This window comes from Perca flavescens, chromosome 9, assembly GCF_004354835.1.
Source record: "Perca flavescens isolate YP-PL-M2 chromosome 9, PFLA_1.0, whole genome shotgun sequence".
In the NCBI taxonomy this organism is placed as follows: Eukaryota; Metazoa; Chordata; class Actinopteri; order Perciformes; family Percidae; genus Perca; species Perca flavescens.
The window spans coordinates 2,921,411-2,946,080 of NC_041339.1; the positions used below are offsets into that span (position 1 = coordinate 2,921,411).

Below are 24,670 nucleotides of genomic sequence, written 5' to 3' on the forward strand. Positions count from 1 at the left end.
AGCTGATTCTACTCAGACTCAATGCACATGACAAGAGCTGGACCGATACTGGCCGCTATTAGCTTATTGAAGATATATATATTGGAATTGGAACGTACAATATATCAAGTGATAGTAACAAGTTGATTTCTTCTTCGCTCTGGAGGTATCTTGGTCAGAATTCTTTAAAAAAAAAAAAAAAAAAAAAAAAAGATTGTTTTTTGGGGGGTCTATAGGATTGTTTGTTTGTGCTATGTGTTTATGTAATACTGACCAATATATTGTCATGAGTTTTTTTTTTTTAAACTATAATATTGACACCTAGAGAATGGAACCCAAACAAAGCTGATTATCAATTTGGATACTAAGTAACAACTAAATACCTCTAATTGGTTGCCCTGGGAGATGCTGACATTTTCAGAATTACTTATTTGGATTTTTATTTTGTGTGACGTTAAATAATGAGGGCAAATTAACACTTTTCAACGTATAAATATACAGCATTTTTCCACTTCTGTAAATTAATGTCAAGGCAATTAGGTTTGGGTTCATTCATAGCTTGTTTTCAACTTATAAATAATAATATTATTATTATAACTTACTTACTATACAGAGTTTTTCAGACTAAAACACAAACACACAGCAGAGACAGAGATAAGGACCAGGCAGGCAATTTGAGTGACTCATGGGAGAACGGGACAATCGGCCGCGCCGTGGCCAGTAATAACTCGGAGCTTGACTGTTTGCAGAGGCCTGCCCCGGTAATCCCAGCAGAGTAAAGCAACAGGCCGAGGTGAGAGAGGTTAGCTTCCTCTCTACTGCACTGCTGTCATCACTACTGTGTTCAGTGATGTGACAGACTAATGAACAGTAGGCTGCACAGCACAAACAAACACAATAGTAGCCCTAAAAAGTCGGCCATTACAAAAAAAGAAATAAAAAAAATGCATTTGCAACTGGTCCTGAGTCAGCTCTCTCTGGGAGGGAAGTACAGTAGTAGTGTACGTGTTTAGTTTGTTGAGGTAGAGGCTCTGGCTGGGCCGTTGATGGGAAGGTAGTGTGTCTGGGATGTTCTGGGAAAAGTGGTGAAAGAGGGAGTCTGTTGAGTTTTTGCCTTGGCTGCACCACCCCCCTGTCGGGCACTGAGCACGTCTAGCATACACATTCTGTGACTGCAGACTGGAGCCGGACCAAGCCCGCTCAATCTGACCCATTCAGACTAAAACACAGTTACATGCCAGACAGCTAGGGCAGGGGGGTAGTAGGTGCAGGCAGGGTGGCAGTGCCAGCCAAGAAGATATCTGGCCCTCGCGCACAAATATAAGTGCTATATTGAGGAGGTAATCGTTCAAGCAGTCTCCGTACAGTCCGTATAAACAGCAAGTAGCACACTAACCACAGTCAAATCACCGTCCAACTAACATGTCAACCTCCTGAACCACATTTGTGCCTCTATCTTATTAACCTCCCAGCTGCAATACCCTCACAGGTGTATTGCCTTTCAAGTAAAGGACCCCATTACAAATTCTGCAAGAGCACAGTTCATTTACGAAGTGCTTTTTATGTAAGTATATTTAAGCATTACCTCATGAGCAAAAAAAGGTATTATTACACAGTATTTTATGCAGTAAAGTGTGTGCGTAACCGTTTGGAAAGGCATGAACTAGGCTAAGCCCTTGAACTCAATGGCCCTTTGCCTCAGTACAGCTACTGCCCACTCCACGGCTCCACAGAACATCACAGAGCGGTTGGCCTAAATTAACTCCCACTGTCCACCAGCGATGGAGCGTCCGGCACTGCCCAGTCGCGTCCACAGCAGCCCTCACACACTCAGGCAGAGCAAACATGGCCCAACCGCCAGGCCAGAGCTGGAAGGCATTTCATCCCGCCATTTTGCAATGTAATTAACTTCTCTCTGTCCATGTTGAGCCAAAGCAAAATAAAAAAAAATAAACTCACATGGAAATTAAATAAACAGACGGGGGCACAGAGGACACACAACTCATTTCCCTTAATACCTCAATAAAACTCCGGGCCCGTTTTGATTGCAAACACCAACTCTCGCATCGCCCTCAAGGCTTGATTGTGAGATTTGATTCTTGAAGAATGTCATTTTCAACCCACGCCAAGTGCTATATATACACACTATCCTGATGCTAAATCCAACAAGTCTGTTATTAACAAAGTCATCGTCAGTTTAACGAGACCCAGTTCCAGCTGAGGACAGAGTCACCTAAAAAGACAGACTCAAACTACAAAAGAGTGGTGAGAAAGTCGTACTATGACTTATCCAGGTATAGTAGACAACCATGGGGTAGTGGATCAAAGCGGAGTCATTAAGTAAATGGATGCTGCGACTATAAGCCCTAAAGTCTTCTTCCTTTATTTAATAAACCAACGACGGCCCCAGCTGAGGACCAAGGTTATGAGGTTGTTTTCAAATTCCAATTTGGCATGGGGCACTGCTGCGAGCTCGTTTTATTTTTCCGTGATTTAGTCAAATAAGTTCCTAAATACTCTGCAGTCCTGCAGCTTTCTTTACAGCTTCAGGAATATAAAGCCACTCACTGAAAATAGTAAGGTAACAGGCGGAGGAAATGGCTTTAATATTTGTTAGCGATGCTCTGTGTGTAAGAAATGTCCTAACATATCAGTTCAGATCACTGCTTAAGACCTTGTGTGCTGACTGGCTGGTCTGCCTTTTGATTTATCCTTACCCTCTCCCCTCTCGTCTCTCCATCAGACTTGCCCTCTGACCTTTTCCACAGTCAAACACACGTGTACATCCGCCTCTGTCCGCCCCCGTAAACTAGACCTCTTCCTCCTCTGAACTAAAAAGCCTGTAAACAACATGATGGAAAATCTGGCGTTTTTCGCTGTGTTTACTGGATTTGAATGTTTTTCCTGCAAACACAACTGACCTTGTTTATGGAGAGAAATCTGCAGGGTTTTTTCAGTCTCTGTCAGTTTAACACCACATTCTGGCCGCCATCTAGCGAACCACAAGCACCCACTTACCTGCTGAGCATCGGTAATAAAATATTTACCAAAGGGAAAGATGTGCAAGAATAATTGCCAAGTTAATTTCAAATTGCGAGTGAATGTTCTGCTTTTCTAATTAATTCGGTAAGCGTAACATCCTTTTGGACACAATTTAAAAAACGGGTGTGCATTCTTCAAGTTACTGTAAATGATCCACATTCCTTTAATATTAAAAAAAGAGAATGGCTTGCATCTGTGCTGTATATCCCATTTTGAGACTTTTCACTTTTCATCACCTGTAACACATATGGATAATAGGTTTGTGTAAGAGGAGTACGGACCTGCAGCAGCAGCCTCTCGAAGGCCAGGCAGGCATCCCAGCGGGGCAGGCTGGGGTGGCCGAGTGTCTGGGCCGTGGCCAGGCCCAGCTGGAGCACCCCGCAGTGACTCTCTAGCGCCCCCCAACTGCTCCGGAACAGCTGCATGTAGGAGCACAGCTGCTCGGGGGTCACGCGGCCTGAGAGGAGGGAAGAAGATCCTGTTATTATCTGGGGAGCCATCACAAATTCATTAATCAATATTGGTATTAAGTGGTATTAAGTACATCGGTACAGTTTTTAAAATCCCATCACCAACTGTACTCAGACTGTTGGCCTTTTGTGTGCCATGAAAAGCTACAAGGTTGCAAGGCAGGCACGCACGCATGCACCCACGCATGCACGCACACACGCACGCATGCTCGGCTTAGGGCAGAAAGGGGAATGAGATGATACCAAGACGGACCATAATATTATCTTAATGAGCAAAAACTCCACAGGCTGGGAGAAAGCGAGAGCAGAAGTGTGTATGTGTGCATGTGGCTGTGCCAGACAGGAAGCCATATTCTCTATATGTGCCAGCTGTCTGAGTGAGTCAGTGAGATGCTTACATGAGTCACAGTGTACGACTCAACATCAATGAGTAGGTCTACACATACTGTAGCAGAGGTGCAGGAACGCTGATAAGAGCCCTTGAGAACCTGTCTTGTGTGCGACTACTAAGTGTAAATCAAGAGGTTTGCTCTCAACATTTACAGAGGCAGCAGAGAGAGACTGGATTTAGTCGGCCCCTCCCACGAAGATTCACAGAGACACCGGAAGAGCGAAGTAAAGGGTGCAAGGGCTAGAAGGGGGGTGTGCAGGGTGGCCTGGAGGTACGAGGGGCTGTGTCAGGGGCTGGGATAGAGAGGGGGCACACATTAACTCCCAATAAAGCCTACTTCTTCATGTTGATGTTCTGAACCAGCACCAGATGTGGGAGTATTTCATGTTGGACTACATGGCCAATGTTTTCTTTAGCGGGGCCAAACACATGACTGGGAAAGAAACAGACAGGCAGGATACAAAATGGAGCAGAAATCTCTTTTCTTGCAACACATTTTTTTTTAACTTCATTTAACTGGATAACAAAGTCTAGAAGTGTGAAATATTTTCGGAAAGAAATTTGGAGAGAATCATCCAGGGAAGGTTATAATGAAAAAACTAATTTTCAGAGCAGCTGATAAGTAAACCTGACAGCGAAATAGATTTCTGTTGGGAAATAAATAAGTGTCTTCATGAGGGTATTAACTTTCTTGCTGAAATTAAAGTATTTTTGAAGAATGAGCTTCAGTCCAGACATATTCCAAAACCTGAAAAGCTCTATTGTGAACATATCCAGCCATAAAATCCTGGCAGTATACCCATGGTTCGCTGAGTTTGATGTGCCAACCATAATTCAGCACAGAACCAGGAAATATGTCCAAAACTAGAGCCAAGCATATTTCCTCCCGAGAAAAGGCAACCAGAAGAATGGCACACTGTAGGCCAAATATAATCCGACTTTAGATCAGATCATAGATCATATGAGACTGAGGGCCAGATGTACGTACATTTGCGAATGTAGAGTTATCGGCGCCATGGCCAACCCGCAGAAAGCGCACGCTGTGATACTTCAGCTTATGTCGTATTTACCAAACCTGCAGTTCATCAGGTAATCAGCGCCTTTCTCCGCCCACTATACGGTAAATTGCGCTGTAGCAAAGCGTTAAGTACTGGTGCTATGATAGGGCTGAGTGCAGACTGCGATATTCCCTCTGCTGATGCTAGGACTGTTTGAAATGATCCTGATGCCAATATTTGTAATGTAGCGAGGAGTTTAACAACTGCTGGGATGGAATGTGAACGCTGAGTCACAGATTCAATGTCATATTTGATTTCTTCCAGTAATTGTAATGTTGCATTGCTGCTTAATCTGTAACATTTAATGTTTTCGTGTTCACTCGACTGAAAAATTGTGATCCTTGCGGCAAAAATCTTTTCAGCTCGCCTCCTTGGCCCATGTCTTCGTCTTGCTTGGATTACTGCTGCCATTTCACCAGGAAGCATATGCAAGGAAACCTGCTTGGTTTACACCTGCTTTTAAGAGGCGGAGAATTTTCACCACAAAATAGAGGCACGCTTTCACAGGCGGTTTTTGTACATACCGTTTATTAGGCGCACTTTACGCTTCCCCTCCCATCTCTTTACGGAAAACTCCCACTTTCCCCTTCACCCTCCCATGAATGCATATGCATGACACAGAAAAGCGCAATTTGCCATTTTCAGTCCGCGCTACAGGCAGTCTGCGCTTTTACCTCAGTGCGGCCTGTTTGTACATACCTCGCCATGCTTTTACGCGCACGTTGTGAAACAAATATGCCTGAAGTGGGCGCAAAAGAATTAGTACATCTGGCCCCGAACATGTTAGACAAAAAAGAACTTAAGACAAGAAAGCCACACAAACGCCTGTTCTCCATTACACAATCAAACAGCCCTGACAAAACCTTAGCTCTTATCTGTGGCACTAAACTGCCCTTGAAACACTTGTGATTCCTCAGGCATCTTGTTGCCAGATGCAAAATGAATCTCAGGGAGATGATTTGTCAGCTGAGCTATGGCTTCAGACAAGGGTGTTCCTGCACAAATAACAGGCTCTAATTTTCAGGCTCTGACTGAAGACTGCACATGTAAGAACACACTGTACTTGTGCCTTGAATTGATTTTTACATGCCAGCTTTATCATTTGTTTAAACAACAGTTTTCATTAGGTCATTAGGTCATCACTGAAAGATACACCATTCCTTTCTGGTGTTTGAAAATCCCAGCAAGTTTTTATGTTTCAGTAAAAGTTAAACTATGGTCCAGTGTCATGTGTATGACATGTTTTTCGAATATAGTCTTAAGTCGATTAGATAATGTGTGCGTGAAATATGGAGTTATTTCAATCATCAGCATGTCGGTTTTGTTCACCAGCACCCTGTGGTTTTAGGTACAGCATATAAAGTAGTACTGTGTCGCTCTTTGGATATCACCTAAGAGAGCAGAAGAAACCTGAACCGTTTGGCCATTTTAATGTGCACTCTTTTTTTCTTTTGTGCACTTATTGCAGATGCAGCCATAAAACAAATCACATTTTCAGTCAGTTTGAGTTGCTGCCCATTTCAGCCTTATGTGCAGAAGTGACAATTGAGGTTCCGCTCATGATCAAAGTCCTCAACAATGCAGAAAAGCACAGGGGCCAACAATGATTTAGTTCCGTTTCTGGAAGATGACTTGCATTCTAGGTGCACAGGGTTACTCAGCGGCTAAGTGATGTCTGATGTCAGCTTGGAGAGTGAGTGGTGGCTGGTCTCAGCAGCTCAACAGCCTCATAAGTAATTCTACATGGATGGGGGACACAGGAAGGCAGAGAGACTTTTATTTATGCACTCGAAGATGAGGAAAGTCCTGGTGCTTTTATTTGTGGATGCATGTTGGGGCCCCGTTCAAGAATCGACTGCACAGGATTGGAGAACACAGGCTGCAACAGGGCAGCTACACAAAACATTACTCAGACCTTCTTAAGTGTGTTGTAAAAACACACACCTTTAAAAGGTCCCCTACTGTAAAAAGTGAGCTTTCCAAGTTTTTTTTTTATTACGAAGCCGTCCGAGGTGCTATATAAATACTGTGAAAGTATCAAAACGCTTAATTTACAGAGAAATACACACAGCCCGTATTCAGAAAGTGGGCTTTTAAACGCCGTCAGGACTTCCGTACGGTTGTGATGTCACAACTATACTGTATATAGGTAGAACGTGCCACTACAGTGCTGTTACAGTCATTCCCCGGCTGCAATGACGGTGTAGAGACTCCAAGATTGCAGATGCCGAAACCCCGGAAACGCTGACTGATCTGAGCAGGGGCTTTTTTTGGGAGGGGGGGCTTAAAGAGATAGACTCTAAAATGGATCGTTTCAAACAGAGAGAGAATACAGGTGTATTCAAACACAGTATGAGAAAAATAATGTGTTTTTTAAACATTAAACCATGTAAACATGTTCTAGTAACCCAAAATACAAGTATGAACCTGAAAATGAGCATGATATGGGACCTTTTAAAATGTATGGAGGGATTTGGAGATTAAAATATCAGCTGGAAAAAAAAATTATACATCACCTGTATGTCGATTATTTTCTTGATTATCGATTAGTTGTTTGGTCTAAAAATGTCAGAAAATGAAGAAAAATGTTGATCAGTGTTTCCCAAAGCCCAAGATGACGTCTTCAAGTGTTTGTTTTGTCAAAACAAAAAGAGTTTCAGTTTACTGTCATAGAGGAGTGAAGAAACCAGAAAATAATCAAATTTAAGAAGCTGGAATCAGAGAATTTTTCCTTTTTTTCATAAAAAAATGACTCAAACCGATTATAGAATAGAATGCCTTTTGTGATTATACACATGTACAACGAGATTATCAAAATAGGTTGGTGATTAATTTAATAGTTGACAACTAATCGATTAATCTTTGCAGCTCTAACTCAAGGGGTGTGCAAAAAAAATTTATTCACATTCGTATCGCGATTCAAGCTCTACCGATTCAAAATCCATTCACAGAATTCCAAAAATCAATTCATATATATTTTTTATATGTCTACTGCAATCATATGGGAAAAGCAACTACATTTACATACTGTGTACTTTTTTTTTTTTAAGATTATGGTTTTGGGCATTTTCAGCCTTTATTTTGATAGGACAGCACAAGACATGAAAGAGGAGAGAGAGGGGGGGAATGACATGAAGCAAAGGGCCGCAGGTCGGAGTCGAACCCGGGCCCGCTGCGTAGAGGAGTGTGTGTGTGTGTGTGTGTGTGTGTGTGTGTGTGTGTGTGTGTGTATATATATGTATATGTATGTATGTATGTATGTATATATATATTAGGCCCGGGACTCGATTAAAAAAATGTATCTAATTAATTACAGGCTTTGTAATTAATGAATCGAAATTAATCGCATTTTAATTCCATAAATATTTGACCTGAGAACAGTGAGAAGTAATTTTTTTCACATGGATTTTTAGTATACCATTGAATAATGACTGAATACATAAGCTTAAGCAACACAATATTGTTTATTTTTGTTCAACCAAGTCCAGCAGACCAGTGCAATTTTTGCCATTAAGTGTAGCAATAGCATATTTAGAAATATAGTACATTTCAGAAATTCAGGTGGCCTATAGGTAGGTAGACCTTCTGTAAACTATGTTTTTTAAGTAAAACACAATACTTTCAAGTACATTCAGACTTAGTTACCCTGGTCCTTAAACCAGTCATCTGGTGGAGTGTGGGTTGGGTGTGGGTCCTTGTACTCGGAGTCGGGCTAACGTCCACGCTAGCTGCTAAATGTTTTGCGTTGAGGTGATACTTGAGGCTCGATGTGCTGCGGTGATATGCAGATTCCTTGTTGCATAGCATGCACACAACCATGCTCTATCGACGCTTCCATCCGTTTGTTTTTTATAACCAAATGTCCCATCCACGGAGCCAACCAAAGCGGTCTCGTCAGCTTCTTCGTTCATGTTCACTGTGGTTTGTTGTTGTCTGAAGCATTGACATATATAAAAGGTCTGAAGCCATGAACGCTAGTTGGTGCTCCAGTATAATCGGTCCGCCGAAACTCATCCAGTGAGAAACGTCCCGCGGTGCAAAAATAAGTGTGATTAAAATGCGTAAAACATGTTTAACGTGTCATTTTTTGTGTAATTAATTAACGCATTAAAGTCTGTAATTAATTAATCTTAATTAACGCGTTAAAGTCCCGGCTCTAATATATATATATTCAATGAATTAAATTTTGACATTTTCTGAATCGTGCACCCCTAGTACTTTGTCTCCAGTCACTGGACTAAACTGTGATTATCACAAATCAAATCTGATCGGATTATGGATATGTTGTTGTATTAAAACAATAGGAAAAACTTGAGTTCAGCAATGTGTGTGAGAAGGTTTTGGAATAACTAAAAGTAGCAAAACTGTAACTGTTGTAAGAGCAGTTACCCTTAGTAACACAGTTGATAATGTTGTCACTCTTGGTTGACAGACTATTGTAAACACTGTGGTATTTCCACAGCAATAAATGTCCATACATTGTGATCTGTGCTGACATTTTCTTTCATTTGCTTGTACAATGTTGAGATGAAACCTTTTACAACGGAAAATATGCTGTTTTTGTTCTAGTAAATTAGAGAATTATAATCATTACCAAAATGGAACTAGTTGATGTTCAAAGCCTTTTTTTTGCCATTTAACGAAACACATTGCGATTGCCATTTAAATTAAGATTAGAAAGGGGAGATCATCCTGTTAAAGCATAAATGCTTGTCTCATTGAAACTATTGTGATATTACACTCTTCGAGATCTCACTGCATGAAAATGATGAATGCCATCGGTTGTCTGCTGTTAAAAGAGCAGACTGCACCACAGGAAGAAAGGCCCTGTGAACACATCTCATTTACACTGCAGTATCTGTGCACACAATATATACACAAACTGTATAACCTTGTGACGCACACATATGCAAAGCATAAACACACACACACACACACACACACACACACACACACACACACAGATGAATAGATAAACGCACTTTTACGGACAATGAAACCAAAGCTGTCCAACTAATTCCCCGCTATGAGCAAAAACACCCAAGATAAACACTGGACTCTGCACATACAGTACACACACACACACACACACACACACACACACACACACACACACACACACACACACACACACACACACACACACACACACACACACACACACACACACACACACACACACACACACACACACACACACACACACACACACACACACACACACACACACACGGAATTGCGTCATCCCAGTGTGCTATGAGAAACCTGACGGGTCATACTCAGGCTCTGAGAAACAGATTATTTTCTCTGTCTCTCTCTGGATGATCCTATCCTGATGAGATGAAAAGGAGCCAAGTTGAGTCCAGTGTGTATGTGAGAATGCAGGGCCTGCAGTATCCTGATACACCAGTATTTTTCTCCAGTAATCTGCATCAACCCACCAGATTGAGGAGGAGTTTGGCTGCGAGTGGAAAAAAATGGTCCTCTCTCCTAGAGAGTGAGTGGGCACCGAGAGAGGTATTATATTATAGAGGTATTATATGCTAAGCGTTTTGTGTTACTGGGTTCAACTTTTGCATCATATGATCAGAGCATGATGGATTGAGATCTCTCCGGGGGTGCTGGTGGGCAGGATGGGAACTTTGTGGGGAGGGGGGGGGGGGGGCGCTGGGAGCTCAGGGGGCTTCACGGAGTCTGGTCTTCTGCCAGTGGGGGTATAAAGGTTCAGTGTGTGAGGAGTTGGACAGTGCCCCCTTCTCTCCATGGTTGTGTCTCTCTCTCAAGAAAGACATTAAGTCAACAGACTGTCAGTCAGCAGGCGGGGGCAGCTTTAATGCAACACCTTCCTCATACTTTGTTGCGTTTGCTTGTTGTTGTGCATTTGTCTAAAAAAAAAAAAATCCATAATGTAGCAGCCATCTAAATTTAGAAGGACTGCTGTTTAGCAAAAATGTGTGAAATGAAACCACCATGTGTATGCAGATGCTTGGCAGAGTGTGTGGGGTGTGTGCGCATGTGTGCGTGCGTGACCTCCAACATATTACAACCTGCTTGTTACGAGAGACGAGACCTTCTTTACCTCACAGATTACAGGCGCTGAGGGACCACAATGCCCCTCCCATTTAACCCCCTCCCTCTCTGCCAGATGCTAACCTGCATATTAGCGCAGTGTGTGTGTGTGTGTTTGTGTGTGTGTGTGTGTGTTTGTGTAGTACATCCATTACCAATGTGAGTCAGAGGGCAGCGTAAAGGTGAACGTGCACAAGGGCGCTGTATACTTGTGCAGGTAATGACTTTATTTTTGCGTGCCTACACATATTTTTATCCATCACTTCAGCCCCCTTTTGCTTCATTAACACACAACAAAGTGTGTGGAAGGGAGCGTGTGTGTGTGTGTGTGTGTGTGTGTGTAATAGAGCCAACATGTGGTTCAGATTTCCTCTGTAGCCACATGGGCAAATACACGGCAAGGCAGAGAAGTTGGATCTCAGTAGGGGGCGCTATGGCTCTGCTCCAAAGCACACACACTTCTCTCTAAGAATATACATTTACACTCACGGCGCTTTTACTTTAGATGTTCCGTCTATGGCATTCAGTGTCTTACCCATGCTCATCTTGATTGGCAGCTTCTCCTTACTGGCTGTTTCCACTAGTTGCCGACGGACCTCCATCACCCCCTCTTTATGTTTATTGGTCAGCATGGCCTCCCATAGAGACTGGGCTGCAGGTGACCTGGGAGGGGAAAAAAACAAACTATCAAACAGGCCATTTATTCATGAAGAGAAAAGAAAAGAAAAAGAAAAAGAAGCACCGTAGTAGAGATGAACAGTGTTTTCAGCACTAACAAGCTGAGCTGCTCCTGCTGTTTGTTCAGAGCATGCAGGACTCGGAGTATAAACACAAAAGGGATAACAAGGACGTGATTGAGTGCTCGTCTCGGTGATAGAGAGCCCGCTGGGTCAGGGAGCGGCGACTCCCCTATGGGACCCCTCACAGGAAAAAGCTGAAATTAGTTGGAGGGAATGTTTTCAATCCACCTTAAAAACACGTCTGTGTGCCGACATTCCTCTGGACTGATCGGCGCTGTCCTTATATCGGTGGCAAAGCAACAAGAGACCAAGGCTCCTCCTGATACCATCTCAGTCCCTGGTCTCATTATCCGCCAGGTTATGAAACCCACTGATCCACATCTCTAATGGGAGACCGAGGACAGGGCATGTGTGCAAGACTACTACCATCTGCCAGCGAGCTGCGGAAACAGCTTCAAGTCTTTCCATGAAAGAGACAAAGAGTGTCGCAGAGGAGCTTCATCCTCATTAGCTCCCTAGAGAGCGGCGCTTTTTTCTTATGAACTGGGTCCTGTGTATGAATTCATGCCACTCCTTTGGTCTCCTCTTAGACTTCTTGCCCTGTTAAAAAGGCACTGACACTTTGTTGGCTGGACAAAAATAAGGGCATCATAAGCTTACTGTACAACAGAAAGAGACAAAGAGAGAAAAAGGACAGAGAGAGGGGAGGTACGTGGAGAATTCGTTGACAAATCCACTCCGTTTTTCCTTTTTAAACTTTTTTCTTCTCTCGCCTTTATTTTTTTTTCTTCTCCTTTCTAACTGCCATGTGTTTAATATCAGACGTAATCTGTTCCAGACCTTGGGCTGGGGCTGGATGGGGAGGAGAGGGGCTCACACTGGAACGCCCGCCATCTTCACACTAGAGCCAGACACAAAGGCCGGCAAACACGACTCAGCCCAGGACAAGAGTCGAATGTAAAAACTGAAAAAAAAAAAAAAATACAGCAAAAAAAAAAAATAATGACAAGAAACAATACAATAAATGAGGTAATTAATAATAATAATAAAAAAAACTCTTGGCTTGCTTAAGTTGGGATGAAGACACAGATACTGCATTGCAGTTGTTGGTCAAGAGTTATGACATGGTGTAATTTCTGGAAAACACTTCTCGTAATCCTTCAGAAAAACGCCTCCCGTGTACTTGATGAAGTATCAGAACTACGAGGATTGCGCAAATTGTCAAGCCCCGCATACTTGTCGTGGTTCAAATACCAATAGTGTGACTTGACCATGCCATATGTGAGCAGCCGTGTGTGCGTGTGCGTGTGTAGAACGCATCTGTACATGTTTGCACACAACCCTGTGTGTGTTCTGGGAAGACGGGGGGTGGGGGGGGGGCCTCAGTAGAGTGTGGATGAAATATGGTTCTAATTTGGCTCTCTGCCCACCCAGCCCCCCCACCTGGGGGCCCCAAACCCTGACTCCCTGGGCCATTTGGTCTGGTCAGGCAAAAGGCAGGGGGGGGGCCCTCGAGTTGGGCCGAGGGGTGAGGTTTATACTCCACAACCAGCCAGGAACCTTGTTGAGTAACTACTCTACTATGGAAGAGAGAGAGGAGTGGGGGGGGGGCTGGGAATGTGGGGCGCGTGTCGTTGGCCATATGCAAACATTAAGTGCAGAGTGTGGCTGTTGGAAAGGCTGCTCTGATGAAACCTGAGGGGGGCAGTCTTGCTTTTGACTCGTGTACACCATAGTGAAGGTCCGCTGTGGCTTGCTTGGACAGGCTGAGTGTGTTTGGTGAGTGAGGGAGGGGGGCGTTTGTGCCCAAACTAAATTCCACTAAATGTGTAAAGAGTGCCGTTACGTTGAAAGGCAGTTAGACATCAAATACTGTAACATAAAAAAATAAATAAAGAAAAGTTGCGTGCGTACCACAAGAAAGAATGAACAAGTTGTGCTCATTAAAGTGATGAAATACCTCTGACCGTGTCCAAGTCATTAATGAGTGTGGGGGTGAGGAGGGGGATAGTATTCCTGGAAGTGCATGATGCAGCAGAAAAGAATGGCTCAAACCGTTCTGACTCAGGATTTCTTAAATTTACTCCCCGACCCCTCAGAGTTTGGGCGAACATGCGTGTGTATGTGGGCACACACATTTCAGTGTTTATTTCCTGAATTACTCTGACAGGAGGGGGGGGCGTTCAGTAGTGAGTAATACTACATACAGTACAGTTCTATATGATCGATGAAGCCTCCTGGACGGCTGGCACAAAAATCCACATTTTCTCACTTCCTTCTAGTAGTGTCAGGCGTTATCATTTTAGTTTGACGACTTTTTGAAATATGTGTCTGGGATTTCATGAAGAATAATTCTAGTGTAGAAAGATTCCCTAATAAAAAATGTGATGTGAATTTATGGAAGCAACCGGACTTGTTTTATTGTTTAAGGGAAATTGCTGTAAATTTTAAAAAGTAATAATGTTCTGAGCACCACGAATGAAACAAGATTGAAGTAAATCTTATTTCACTGGGGGCAAAAATCTCAGAGAAAAATATATCTTAAATCTCTCAAAACTCGCTGCATTGTTAGACACTGCTAGAGGTAAACATGAAGCAGCAAACCTGATTGCCTAAAGCTCAGGAGTTCTACAAAGCCTATCACTTGGACAGCTGAGAAACGTTATACTAATCAAAGCTCATACATATTTGACATCACTTCTTGGGGTTTCTCAGCATCTGTACAACAAGTAACATTCACAAACTACACTTACGGAACAAAATGATCAGAAACCCAGTGCAGATGATCCAGATGATGTGTGTGTGGACTTTCCAACAGGTCTCCATGTAACAGATTCAGTCTAAATAAGACTGTGCAAGGTCAGGCCCAATCCCTAAGTGAGTTACTTTATGAAGTGTGTTTAATGGGTCAAAACACACTGTCGGTTTCCTGTAAACATCCTCACGTACATGCGAGGGAGGTGGACCAAAACCAGACCTGGCCTTGAGTGTCTGTGTGTCCTGGCAAGAGGGACAAATGACCCGGGCAGATTTATATGGAAAGATAAAAGGGGAAGAGGAGTTCTGCAGGAAGTGAGGAGGGGAGGGGAGATACACACTAAGAATAAAACACACCAATGCAGAAGTACCAGGCGCTCTCATTGGCCATTCCCATTCAGTGACGACTCCATATATACTTCTGCTACACTAAAAAAAAAGAATAGCGAAATACATCACTGTTAACACCCTTTGCAATTGATGTTTTTAAATGAAATGAAAAAAACATCTTTTCCAATACAACAATTTTCTTTAAGGTGTGTTGTGTATTATATAGAAGTATATGTATCATTCATAAAACAGAATTATGTTGTACATGTACAATGAACACAATAAAGTGATTTGAATATTCATAAAAATGTGATGTTGGCTGCATTGGTAAAATGCACATGCGAAATAATGTAATAATGTAAGAAAATACAATATTAAAATAAAATGTTTACTTTCTTATTTTGCAGTATAAAGTCTGAGACACACCAAGCCAATAATCAGCCGTTGGACAGTCTGGCGAGGTCAGTGACTCGAGTCTGTTCGGTGTGTCCCGTGCCGTCGTCCGTCTGAGGGGCCGTCGGGACTCACCCGGAAGTGGCGAGCGGGATGAGCGTGACTAGAGTCTCTCAAAATCTGACAAAATCTTTTTAAACTGACCTTTGTCGATCTGAAATGAAGACAGATTCAGCAACTGCACGGCCTATTTCTCGCTTAAAATGTTTTCAGAAACACGTTTCGGTGAACTATTTTGAATTTCCAGAGAAAACAAATCCACGTGACTCGTTCGTCCAATCAGCTGCCGGTTTTCATTTCTTGGGCAACCATACAGAGTAGTGCTGCCTGCTGCTATGGAGACGTATTACGTTTCTCAAGGCGGTGTCTCCTCAGTGTGTCCCGAGGCCGTTTTTTGGACCTCAGGGACCCGACTGATCATTCCGACTGGCTTGTCTGTCGACGGTCGGCCGTCTGGTTGGTGTGTCTTGGCTATAAAGAGAATGGTGAGAAGGTGAAAAATGAAAGGAGTTTTACAGGGGGGCAGGCTGGGGGGCGATGTGGGAGTCTCTTCCCCCCCCCCATCTTCACTAGTTTACCATTTCAAATGAAAGCCAACAGCAGGGGTTCTTTGAAAGTGAGTGGGACTAGAGGATGTCGTCTTTTGGGGGGGTGTTTTCTCATCTTACTGAATAAATGCACACACACTCTTTTTTTTCCAAATCGAAAGTGCGTTCTGCAGTGAGTATCAAAGAACAGAGTAGAAGTCGAACAGAATAGGTTACGTTATCTCCGTCTTGGAGGGAACACGGAGTACAAGTTGTTCAGGTTAGAGTAATCTACTTGATTGATGTACTGTGGGTTTCAGGATGAGATACCTTCTACACCGGGGGAGAAAACTGAATTAGGCAGCGGAAGAAACAGAGACACAACATCTGAAATGAGCCAGGGGACAGGTCAGCTCACTGAATCCAAAGATATGGCTAAATCCCAGCATCTCCCGTAAATAACTACCAAAATCCAACAGATATGAGCTCTTTTTATCACTGTGTGAGTCATCACTGACCTTTAGGGTAGTCTCGATAAAATCAGTGTGATGAATTATTAGACGGAACTAAGCAACCGCATTGTGCTGCTTGCTTTTGCACAGACGCACATGGCTCAGAGGGAGAATTGGTCCACTTCTTTTAAAGTGGTGGGAGAAGAGTTCAAGCTATTGAATTGAGACTACTTTAGTCACAAGCACATCGAAAAGCGCATGGCTGCAATTTCCATCTAGAGCAAGGATCTAGTCTAAGAAGAAAAAGCACTTTTCTGTGTGCATGACAACCTCTACTTCTGGCGTGGTGTAACACACAAACACACTGTAGAAACACTGCAATTAATTCCCCACAGACTAATATTCATCATCGGCTGCAGGCTCAACTATGTTGAGAGTGGAACATGGAAAGCAGTTACTGTAGAAATTAAGTTTTCGTCAATGAAACAATGTAAGGAGCCCAATGGCCAGAATCAATATCCTGTGTACCACTGTTCAACAGAGCATGTGCTCCTGTCCCAACAAATCTTTTAATCCTAAAAACATAGTCAATAGGCAGGCCTGTACGGGAACTCATACTACACTGTAAGTAATGATGAAGTAAAGTTGTTTTTTAAGCCTATAAATCACTTATAGGTCTTAACTTCAAGTAAGGATAACATAGCAGAACAATCTCTACCCTATAGGGAACCACCATAGAATGATGATGGCCAGCTTCATTTGTTCTTGGTGGGGTAAAAACAGGGCTTAGCTGCCCTCAGCTGTCTGTCATTTGCTCCCTGCTCGCCGCACTCTACTATCTCAGCCTGAACTCAAAAGAAGCGTTCGCTGCTTTTTTAATCATGCTCTTATTTCCCAGCTGGGACAGAAATAGGTGTTTCCCTTGCTTCCTGGTGGTACGCATGCACAATCTGCCGGGCCGATTTGAAAGGAGATGGCAGCCTCGCAGTGTTTTCTCATGGCAGGGTGCGGTCGGTTGCTCTGCCTGGCTCAGGCTCAGCAGCTCCTGAGGCAGACCCAGAGCACCTTGGCCACCCGTACTCAGTGCTGCCCACAGGCACACACACGCCCACCACAGGATCAAGGTCGAAGGCGGCCAGAATGGCGGGGGTGCAGGGTTCAGTCTGAGACTGAGGGAAACTTGGTGCCCTCTGCCAGTGGGGTTCACATGTCCTGCTCAGGATCACACGGGCTGTGCAGCCAAGCACAGCAAATTACACCGACAGGGCTGGAAGGTACCTGACCACAAACACACACACACACACAGACACACACACACAGACACAGACACACACACACACAACACGCCCACTGCCACTTTCACTCAACATCCTTCTATATACAGCAAAATGTGCATCATGGCACTATTTAATGGCTGGAAGAGAATGCCATAGTACAAGAGCGGAGTAACAAACAAAAAAATTGTGTGTGTGTGTGTGTGTGTGTGTGTGTGTGTGTGTGTGTGTGTGTGTGTGTGTGTGTGTGTGTGCGTATAGTATACAGCCACACAAAGTATACTTTCTCCCTGGCAGGATTGCTAGAACCACAGAGTGAAAGTCAGGTTGTAGGATAAGGAAAATTCCCACCAGGTTATGAAAGACAATACGACAGTAATTGCAAAGTAAGTGTGGGGTCTTTCCAGGAGAGCTAGAATCAACAACCACCCACAGAATGTTTAAGACACAGTAGTCTGTAAAAATATCCTGGAATTACTGAAGGAAATATCTTACAAAAGGTCCAAATTACGTCCGCACCTAATATTTAAAAGGCTTGAGTTGGTCTACACAACAAAAGCAATCAAAACACACAGTGGTCGGAGCTAAAAATAGCACCGCAAATCATAGGCGTATAAACACCCAGTAGGAGGGAACTTATTGTATAGACAATGAAACCACACAGAGCCAGTAGGGTCTAGTGCTATGCACAGTTCACATCATGCAAAGAAAACAATCTGTTTTAGAAATGTGTGCTTTTGTATCTGTTGTAGAATTAGGAGAGATTAATGCTTAAGAGCAGTAAACCTCGAAAAACATTGCATCTGCGGAGCCCTGTCTTGAAGGTATTAGAGTGATTGACATAAACTCTGCCTGTGGTGAGCTGTGCACTTGAATGCAGTTAAATAAAGTGGGAACTCCGGGCTTCTTTCTTGCAGTGCTTTCTGGGCAGCTCTTCAATCTCCTAAACATCTGTGATAAGGCCCAACTGGGCCATCTGCTCGAAGATAGCACAGGCACATACACTCCTGCTGACACGTACTCCGCACAAACACAGCCCCGCTTATTACTTTCAGCTACACTTCTTCCTCTGTCTGTTTGTGTCGGAGCCTCTGCTGGAAGGTGTATACCAATATCTGAATCGGTCAACGAAATGTTTTGAGATAAGGTGTACGGTTGAGACTAGGGCTGGGTTAAAAAAAAAAAAAAAAAAAAAAAAAAAAAAAAGTAGATTTTCCGATTCCAATCAATTTCCATTTGAATGATTCAATATCGATTCATAAAATCCAAAATCGATCTCTGTATCATATGAAACTAGAAAACCTAAGGAATTCATTGGTATTAGGGACGATTATCTGGCCATTTTTTGTCAGTTTGCATATTATCTGTGTCAGCGTTTTATTTGCCTGATAACAGATAAATAATAGATGGGGGGTGGGGGGGTGTCTAACTGTGTGTCAATCACTGCTCAGGCACACGCTTTCATTCTCCCTTGTGGGGGGAGGGGCTTAGGAGACCGTTTTGGGCTTTAGCGGAAAGGGGGGAGGGACTGAGAAGTTGTCAATGTTCAAATTTTTTGGCCAAGTCCTGGATCTTCACAATCCTACCTACAGCACCTTTAAAGCATTTAAACTAAGTTTTGTGTTGGAGTTTGTAACATTCCAAAATCTTAATTTTGACTTAAATGCATATCGGTTCCAAATATCAGTTATCGGTTTCATTAACTACTAATGATCGTATTGATATCGGCCTTGAAAAACCAATATCGGTCGATCCCAAATTGATATGTCATGCTATCTTGTTGGGAAGGGGGTTAAATAACCCTCCAAAGTTAGGATACATTTTGGTGAGGGAAAACCTGGCAAAAGGTGTCCCATGACCTCACCTCAAGATATCAGAATGAAATGTCACTCAATATTCACTGACTGTAGAGTCTCTAGAGCTGCACTTTATTGTGTTGACTGCTGTGGTGTGTAAATAAAAAGTACATTAATGTAACTGCTTTGGGGTCAATTCTCAATGTAAACATTGATAGTTTTAATGATGCACCAGGTTAGAGAGAACCTTGTACAATTGTAAAATCTCTTTCAAATCTAAGCAAAATTGGTTTTGCAACTAAAACATCCAAAATCGACATTGAATCAGAGATAGCACCAAGGAAATCAGTGGCGTTACCCAGCCCTACTTGAGACTCATATTTTCTGGAAAGATCTAGAACAATGATTGCAAACATTGCCGCCGGGACCTCAACCCCTGCACAGCCACCAATCCCAACCTCTTATCCATCATCACACACTTAACCCTAGGGCTAGGGCTGCACAATTATTCACAATTTTATCAAAATCACAATACGGACTCATGCAATATCCAAATCGCGGGGGGCGCAATATTTGTTAAAGGCAAAACATGTGTCAAACCATTCTGAATTAAGGACTGTGGTGCTGCAGAGACGTCTCAGTCTACAAATCTTATCCTACAGACTAAAGAAAAATCTTTGTTTGGTACAGATCCTCGCAAAAATCCCACTATAATCATTTTATGTTTTAATCATTTTCAATGAAAATGAGATTATAATAATGATACAAAAACAATTATTCCCTCCAATATTGTGAATCATATTGCAATTGCAAGGTCAGTCAAAATGGTTGTAAGTACATATTTTCCTCATATCGTGCAGCCCTACTTGTTGCTGCAGCATGGTGCACGCAATATAACACATTTTTGTCCATCAACAGTGAGACAACTCAGCTGTGTTTGTGCAACCCCAGACAACTACATGGACTTGAGACCTGCATTTTGTGGGTGTATTATAGGGATCTGCTTGACGTGGCCCAGACTTGCACGCGAGGGTCAGTGCAACCTGCCCCTGCTGTGCTCACATTATCTGCTACAGTACACACTGTTTAAATGCCACGGACTACGGAGATCTAAGACGGGTTCCATTACAACAGAACCTCCCACCTAGTTCAGAACGGCCCTTGCTGCATTCACGGTGTGTGTAAGCCTGTTCATGAACTCAACGCGGCCAGACATACTGCATGACAGCTCCAGCCACAAAACTCTTCTTTTAAGCCAAAGTCTTTTCCTCCTGCAACCACATGAAGCGGCAAAGCGGGAGTGGAACACATGATGGAGGACTAATCCCTGCCATGTACAACAGTCCCACCGCAGGCGCCGAACACGTGCATCTGCACGGCCACGACAGGAGGCAAGCTTCGCTGAACCACTGGCACCCAATGCTGGTCATGTGCCACTCAACCAACTCAGCGGGGGTTGGCTCTGGCTGGTGAGCGTGTGTTTGGCCAGGTGGAAAAAGTATGTAAAACTGTATATTGTGGTTGTGTCAGTGGTAGGGATAGAGATAGGTTCCAATGGCAAGTTCAATTTCCTTTAGGATTTTTTTTAGCAGTGGGGGCAGGTCTGTCCGAACTGTCCCCCTTTCCCGGCGTGGGCGGGCGCAGTCCCACAGGTCTTCTTGCGTTCATTATGTGCGTTCATCATGCCTAGTATAATAACTCTGGATTTGGCTACTAGTTAGTGTTAAAAAATGTTTAAACGTGACGTTTTAAACAAGGACCCTTTTAGTGTTCGAACTGGTAAGTTGATGTACCCCAAAACAAATTATCCGCTGAAATATAAAGTTTCTTTCGCCATGCAAAGTCTCTGGGAAAAGTCTTTCTGGGCCAGAGGGTTGCAGTTCCACCGTTGGCCGCTAAGCCCATGGTTGCTTTAAGACATGGCGCTGTTCCTGGGAGCTTGCAGCGTGCATTATGTCGGCAAGATAATTTAAAAGGCAAGCGCGACTACATTGTGCGTCTGCCCTATTTCTGATACCGTGGCGGCAGAAATTTTGCCATGGCGGGCCGCCACTACAAAATCAACAAAGAGGACACACTGAAGTTCCAATTTGGATGCGGTTACAAGCTGGAAAAATACTTGTATTCGTCTTGATTATATATACAGACATATATATTATTAAACTGTTGCAGCACTAGTAGAAGGAAAAAATGGGGCTTATAACCAAGGCTGAAAAAGAGATTTTTTTTTGCCCTTTCTGTTTTGTCATATTGGGTCTTGGACATTAAATTTAGTTGGACCACCAGAACTCTGAATAGACAAATGATATACATGTATAGCCAAAATATCTGAAACTTAAAGTGATGGTTTGGAGTAATTTCACCCTAGGGTTAAGCAGCAGAGAGCAGAAGCCAGCAGGCAAGTGTTATTTACATACACTTCTGGTGTACTTACAAACTCTACAATCCATCGTTTTATGAGTGCATAACCTATTTGTACTAGTGTAGAAGTTTGGTTTAATTTCGGGCATTATTAGTGGGGTAATGTACAAGAGACACTCTCGGATCCATTAGCCCCTGCGCTAAGCTATTCAGCTGATAACGCTAACTCTCCCAATATTCGACCCAGGTGAAAAAAGCTTCTGGGGGGGATGTTTGGCTCGAGGTCATGGTGCATAGGACCCTAGGGTGAAATTACTCTGAACCATCACTTTAAGCATTTCAGTTAAGAAGTATAGGTAAAACATGTATAGGTGTACAAACTGCAAACTTCTCTATCCAGCAGAACCCTTGAACATTTGTTCAATCCAGTATCTCCTGATTATTTACTAAAATTGGTTTTTCTATCTTTTTATTCTGTTCTTCACTTCCCTTGTCTTATTGTGTTATCTTCCTCATTCAGACATGGTGTAGACATTTTGTCTCTTCTCTTTAATTGGTCACGTTTAAAATCAAAATTTAAAGAAATTGTTTCAAATTATGGTTGAAAAGAAGTGCGATCAATGATCACTATGAACGACAGTAATTTCAATCCAAGTCTCTCAAGCAGGTGATAATAATAGCTGGCTATTGCTATGAATGAACTACGGTCCCAACCATCATCAGAGATGCACTCACCGAGTCTGTGCGAGACAGCCGGGGGCCAGGGTGCTCTGGGAGTGGGGGGTTCGCTGCACACTAGTGAGCTCCAGCATGTCCACTTGTACGTCCGTCACATGGCCAGGTAAATGTTTGAGCACAGTCAGAATCTTTTCCACCAGGTTGTCGCCATGGTGACCAACAGCTCCTGAGAACCAAAAATGACCAAACATCTACTCAGTATGTAGTAACAGTCACTAACAGTCAGTAACATATCAACATCAATCAATCAATCAATATTTTTCTACACGATTCTGGTCACAGAATACTCTTTTGGCAGTTTTACCTATGAATACCATAGATAATAACAAGACAGGATCATGATTGTGATGTGATTACAGGGTTTGCCCCAGTGTATTGCAAGCCAGGTGGCCTACTGGGCCTAAGTTGCCCCCACCAGGCCCAAGCCACTAGCAAAAAAACTGTTTTAATGTATTTTTAAATGTTTTTTTAAACTACAGTTACAATGGGACGGCTCAGTTGGAAACTTAGACGCAGTCACATTTTCAAGTCTCCAGTTAGCCTTTAGCCTAGGGCGTAATTTCCACTGGGGACAAGGAGGACATGTCCCCCACCCACTTTTCAAAATCCTCTTTGTGTCCCCCCCACTTTCAAATTAGTTTGATATTATTTTATTTATAAGTCTTGGTGGTTGGCCACTATTTTAAGCAATAAAGAAAGTAAGACATCTTTTTCTTATACATAGATTAGTACTATTCTTTCTGGCATGATTTCATTATGGTCAACTTAATTATTTCCTGGATTATGTATCACCATAGTTCCTATGAATGTACTATGTGTAGAAATGCAGGAAATGGGATTCAAATCGAAAACATTTTTCTGGCAGAGGACACCCCAGAACCCCTCTTTTGTGTCCCCCCACTTCTCAAACCAAAGTTACACCCTTGCCTTTAGCACTGACTTAATGTAGGGCCCTATGGATCCTGTCTTATAGCTCTTTTAGATTCTGAATATCACAATTCCGTCCATGATTCTGTTATCACAGAAACTATTGGGCTCTACATTAATGCTGCCATCAGTCTGTGACTGGTCCCAGTTGGGACCAGTCACAGACAGTTGCCATCGGGCTCAACAACTTTTTTGGGGGAAACCTTGGATTAATACAATCAAAAAAGGAGGGAGTTTTCACCTGTAAGATCCATTGTTCGGTCCACAAAAATGATGGATGCTTTATTCGGGGCTAGCTTCCTTCTGTTTTTCGCTTGAGGGTGATTGGCCAGTTCACCTGCTATGATGCGGCTCATGGGGCCCACAGCAAAACTCTCTTCCCTGGTGCCTGTAGCTTCAAACAGGGAATTTAATGCCGAAGCCAAGGATTTGATTTCAAGCTGCAGACCAACAGGGAGAGAGTGCATGTCTACGTCCACCAGGCTTCCAAATCTCTTCTTCTCTGGACGTTTTGCATTCAGGGACTCGAGGTCAGGTGACAGCAGGGGAAACAGGTGTGCAAAAGTGGGTGTGAGGAAAAGCTGCTGGGACACGGGGGCGAAGACCACTGGGACATGCAGGACTTCAGCCGTGTAGTTCATGTTCCCCATCCACTCGCACAGCTTCTCTTCGAACTGCTCGAACACGGGGTTCCCTTCCATTTCTGCGGTGACATTGTTGGCGAGCAGGTGCACGGAGTGAGCGACGGTGGTGAAGACGACACAGTACTGGAAGTGGCTGAGGGATATGATGTCTTTAATGATGTCCACTGTTCTGCCCTTCAACAAAGTGCTCACCACGAACACGGCTTTTGGTTCGTTCACAGCGCAGGCTTCGAAGCTCGAAAACTCCTTCAAGTTCCTGCCTCCAGCCTCCAGCAGGACGGCGGCACCTCCGCACCAGTGGAGAGCTTCTGCACACTTGTCATCCATAAAAACAACCGATTTCTTTACCTTCGACAGCACCCTTTCCCACATCTGAACCGGAAAGTGCGTAAAACTCTCCGTCGTCAGCATTTTGCCAATTGTCAGTGTCTGCTAAATGCAACGAAATTAAAGACACATCAGAAATGTCAGCTAAAGTAGCTCCAGAACAAAACAACACAAGAGTCTCTTGAAGGTGACGTGGCAATCGACCGTCGCAGCATAAAAACGTCATCCAAGCTTTAACTCGTTGCTATGACAGTAACCAGAATGACTCGCATGAAGTATAGTCCAGAGTTAATAATAATAATAATAATAATAATAATAATAATAATAATACATTT

The 24,670-nt window shown here is 43.2% G+C and overlaps 1 protein-coding gene across 2 annotated transcripts in view; it reads right to left on the reverse strand.

The window, feature by feature from the left end:
• The window catches only part of scfd2 (sec1 family domain containing 2), a 121,155-nt gene extending 96,622 nt beyond the window's left edge, over window positions 1–24,533 (reverse strand). For both annotated transcript variants that reach the window (XM_028588186.1, XM_028588188.1), the window contains exons 1-4: window positions 23,606–24,533; window positions 22,435–22,603; window positions 11,545–11,672; window positions 3,303–3,478 (exon numbers count right to left, since the gene is read on the reverse strand). In XM_028588186.1, coding sequence (XP_028443987.1) covers window positions 3,303–3,478; window positions 11,545–11,672; window positions 22,435–22,603; window positions 23,606–24,419 — 1,287 coding nt within the window. In that variant the 5' untranslated portion in view covers window positions 24,420–24,533. The remainder of the gene's footprint in view (window positions 1–3,302; window positions 3,479–11,544; window positions 11,673–22,434; window positions 22,604–23,605) is intronic.
• Between the last annotated feature and the right edge of the window lie 137 nt (window positions 24,534–24,670).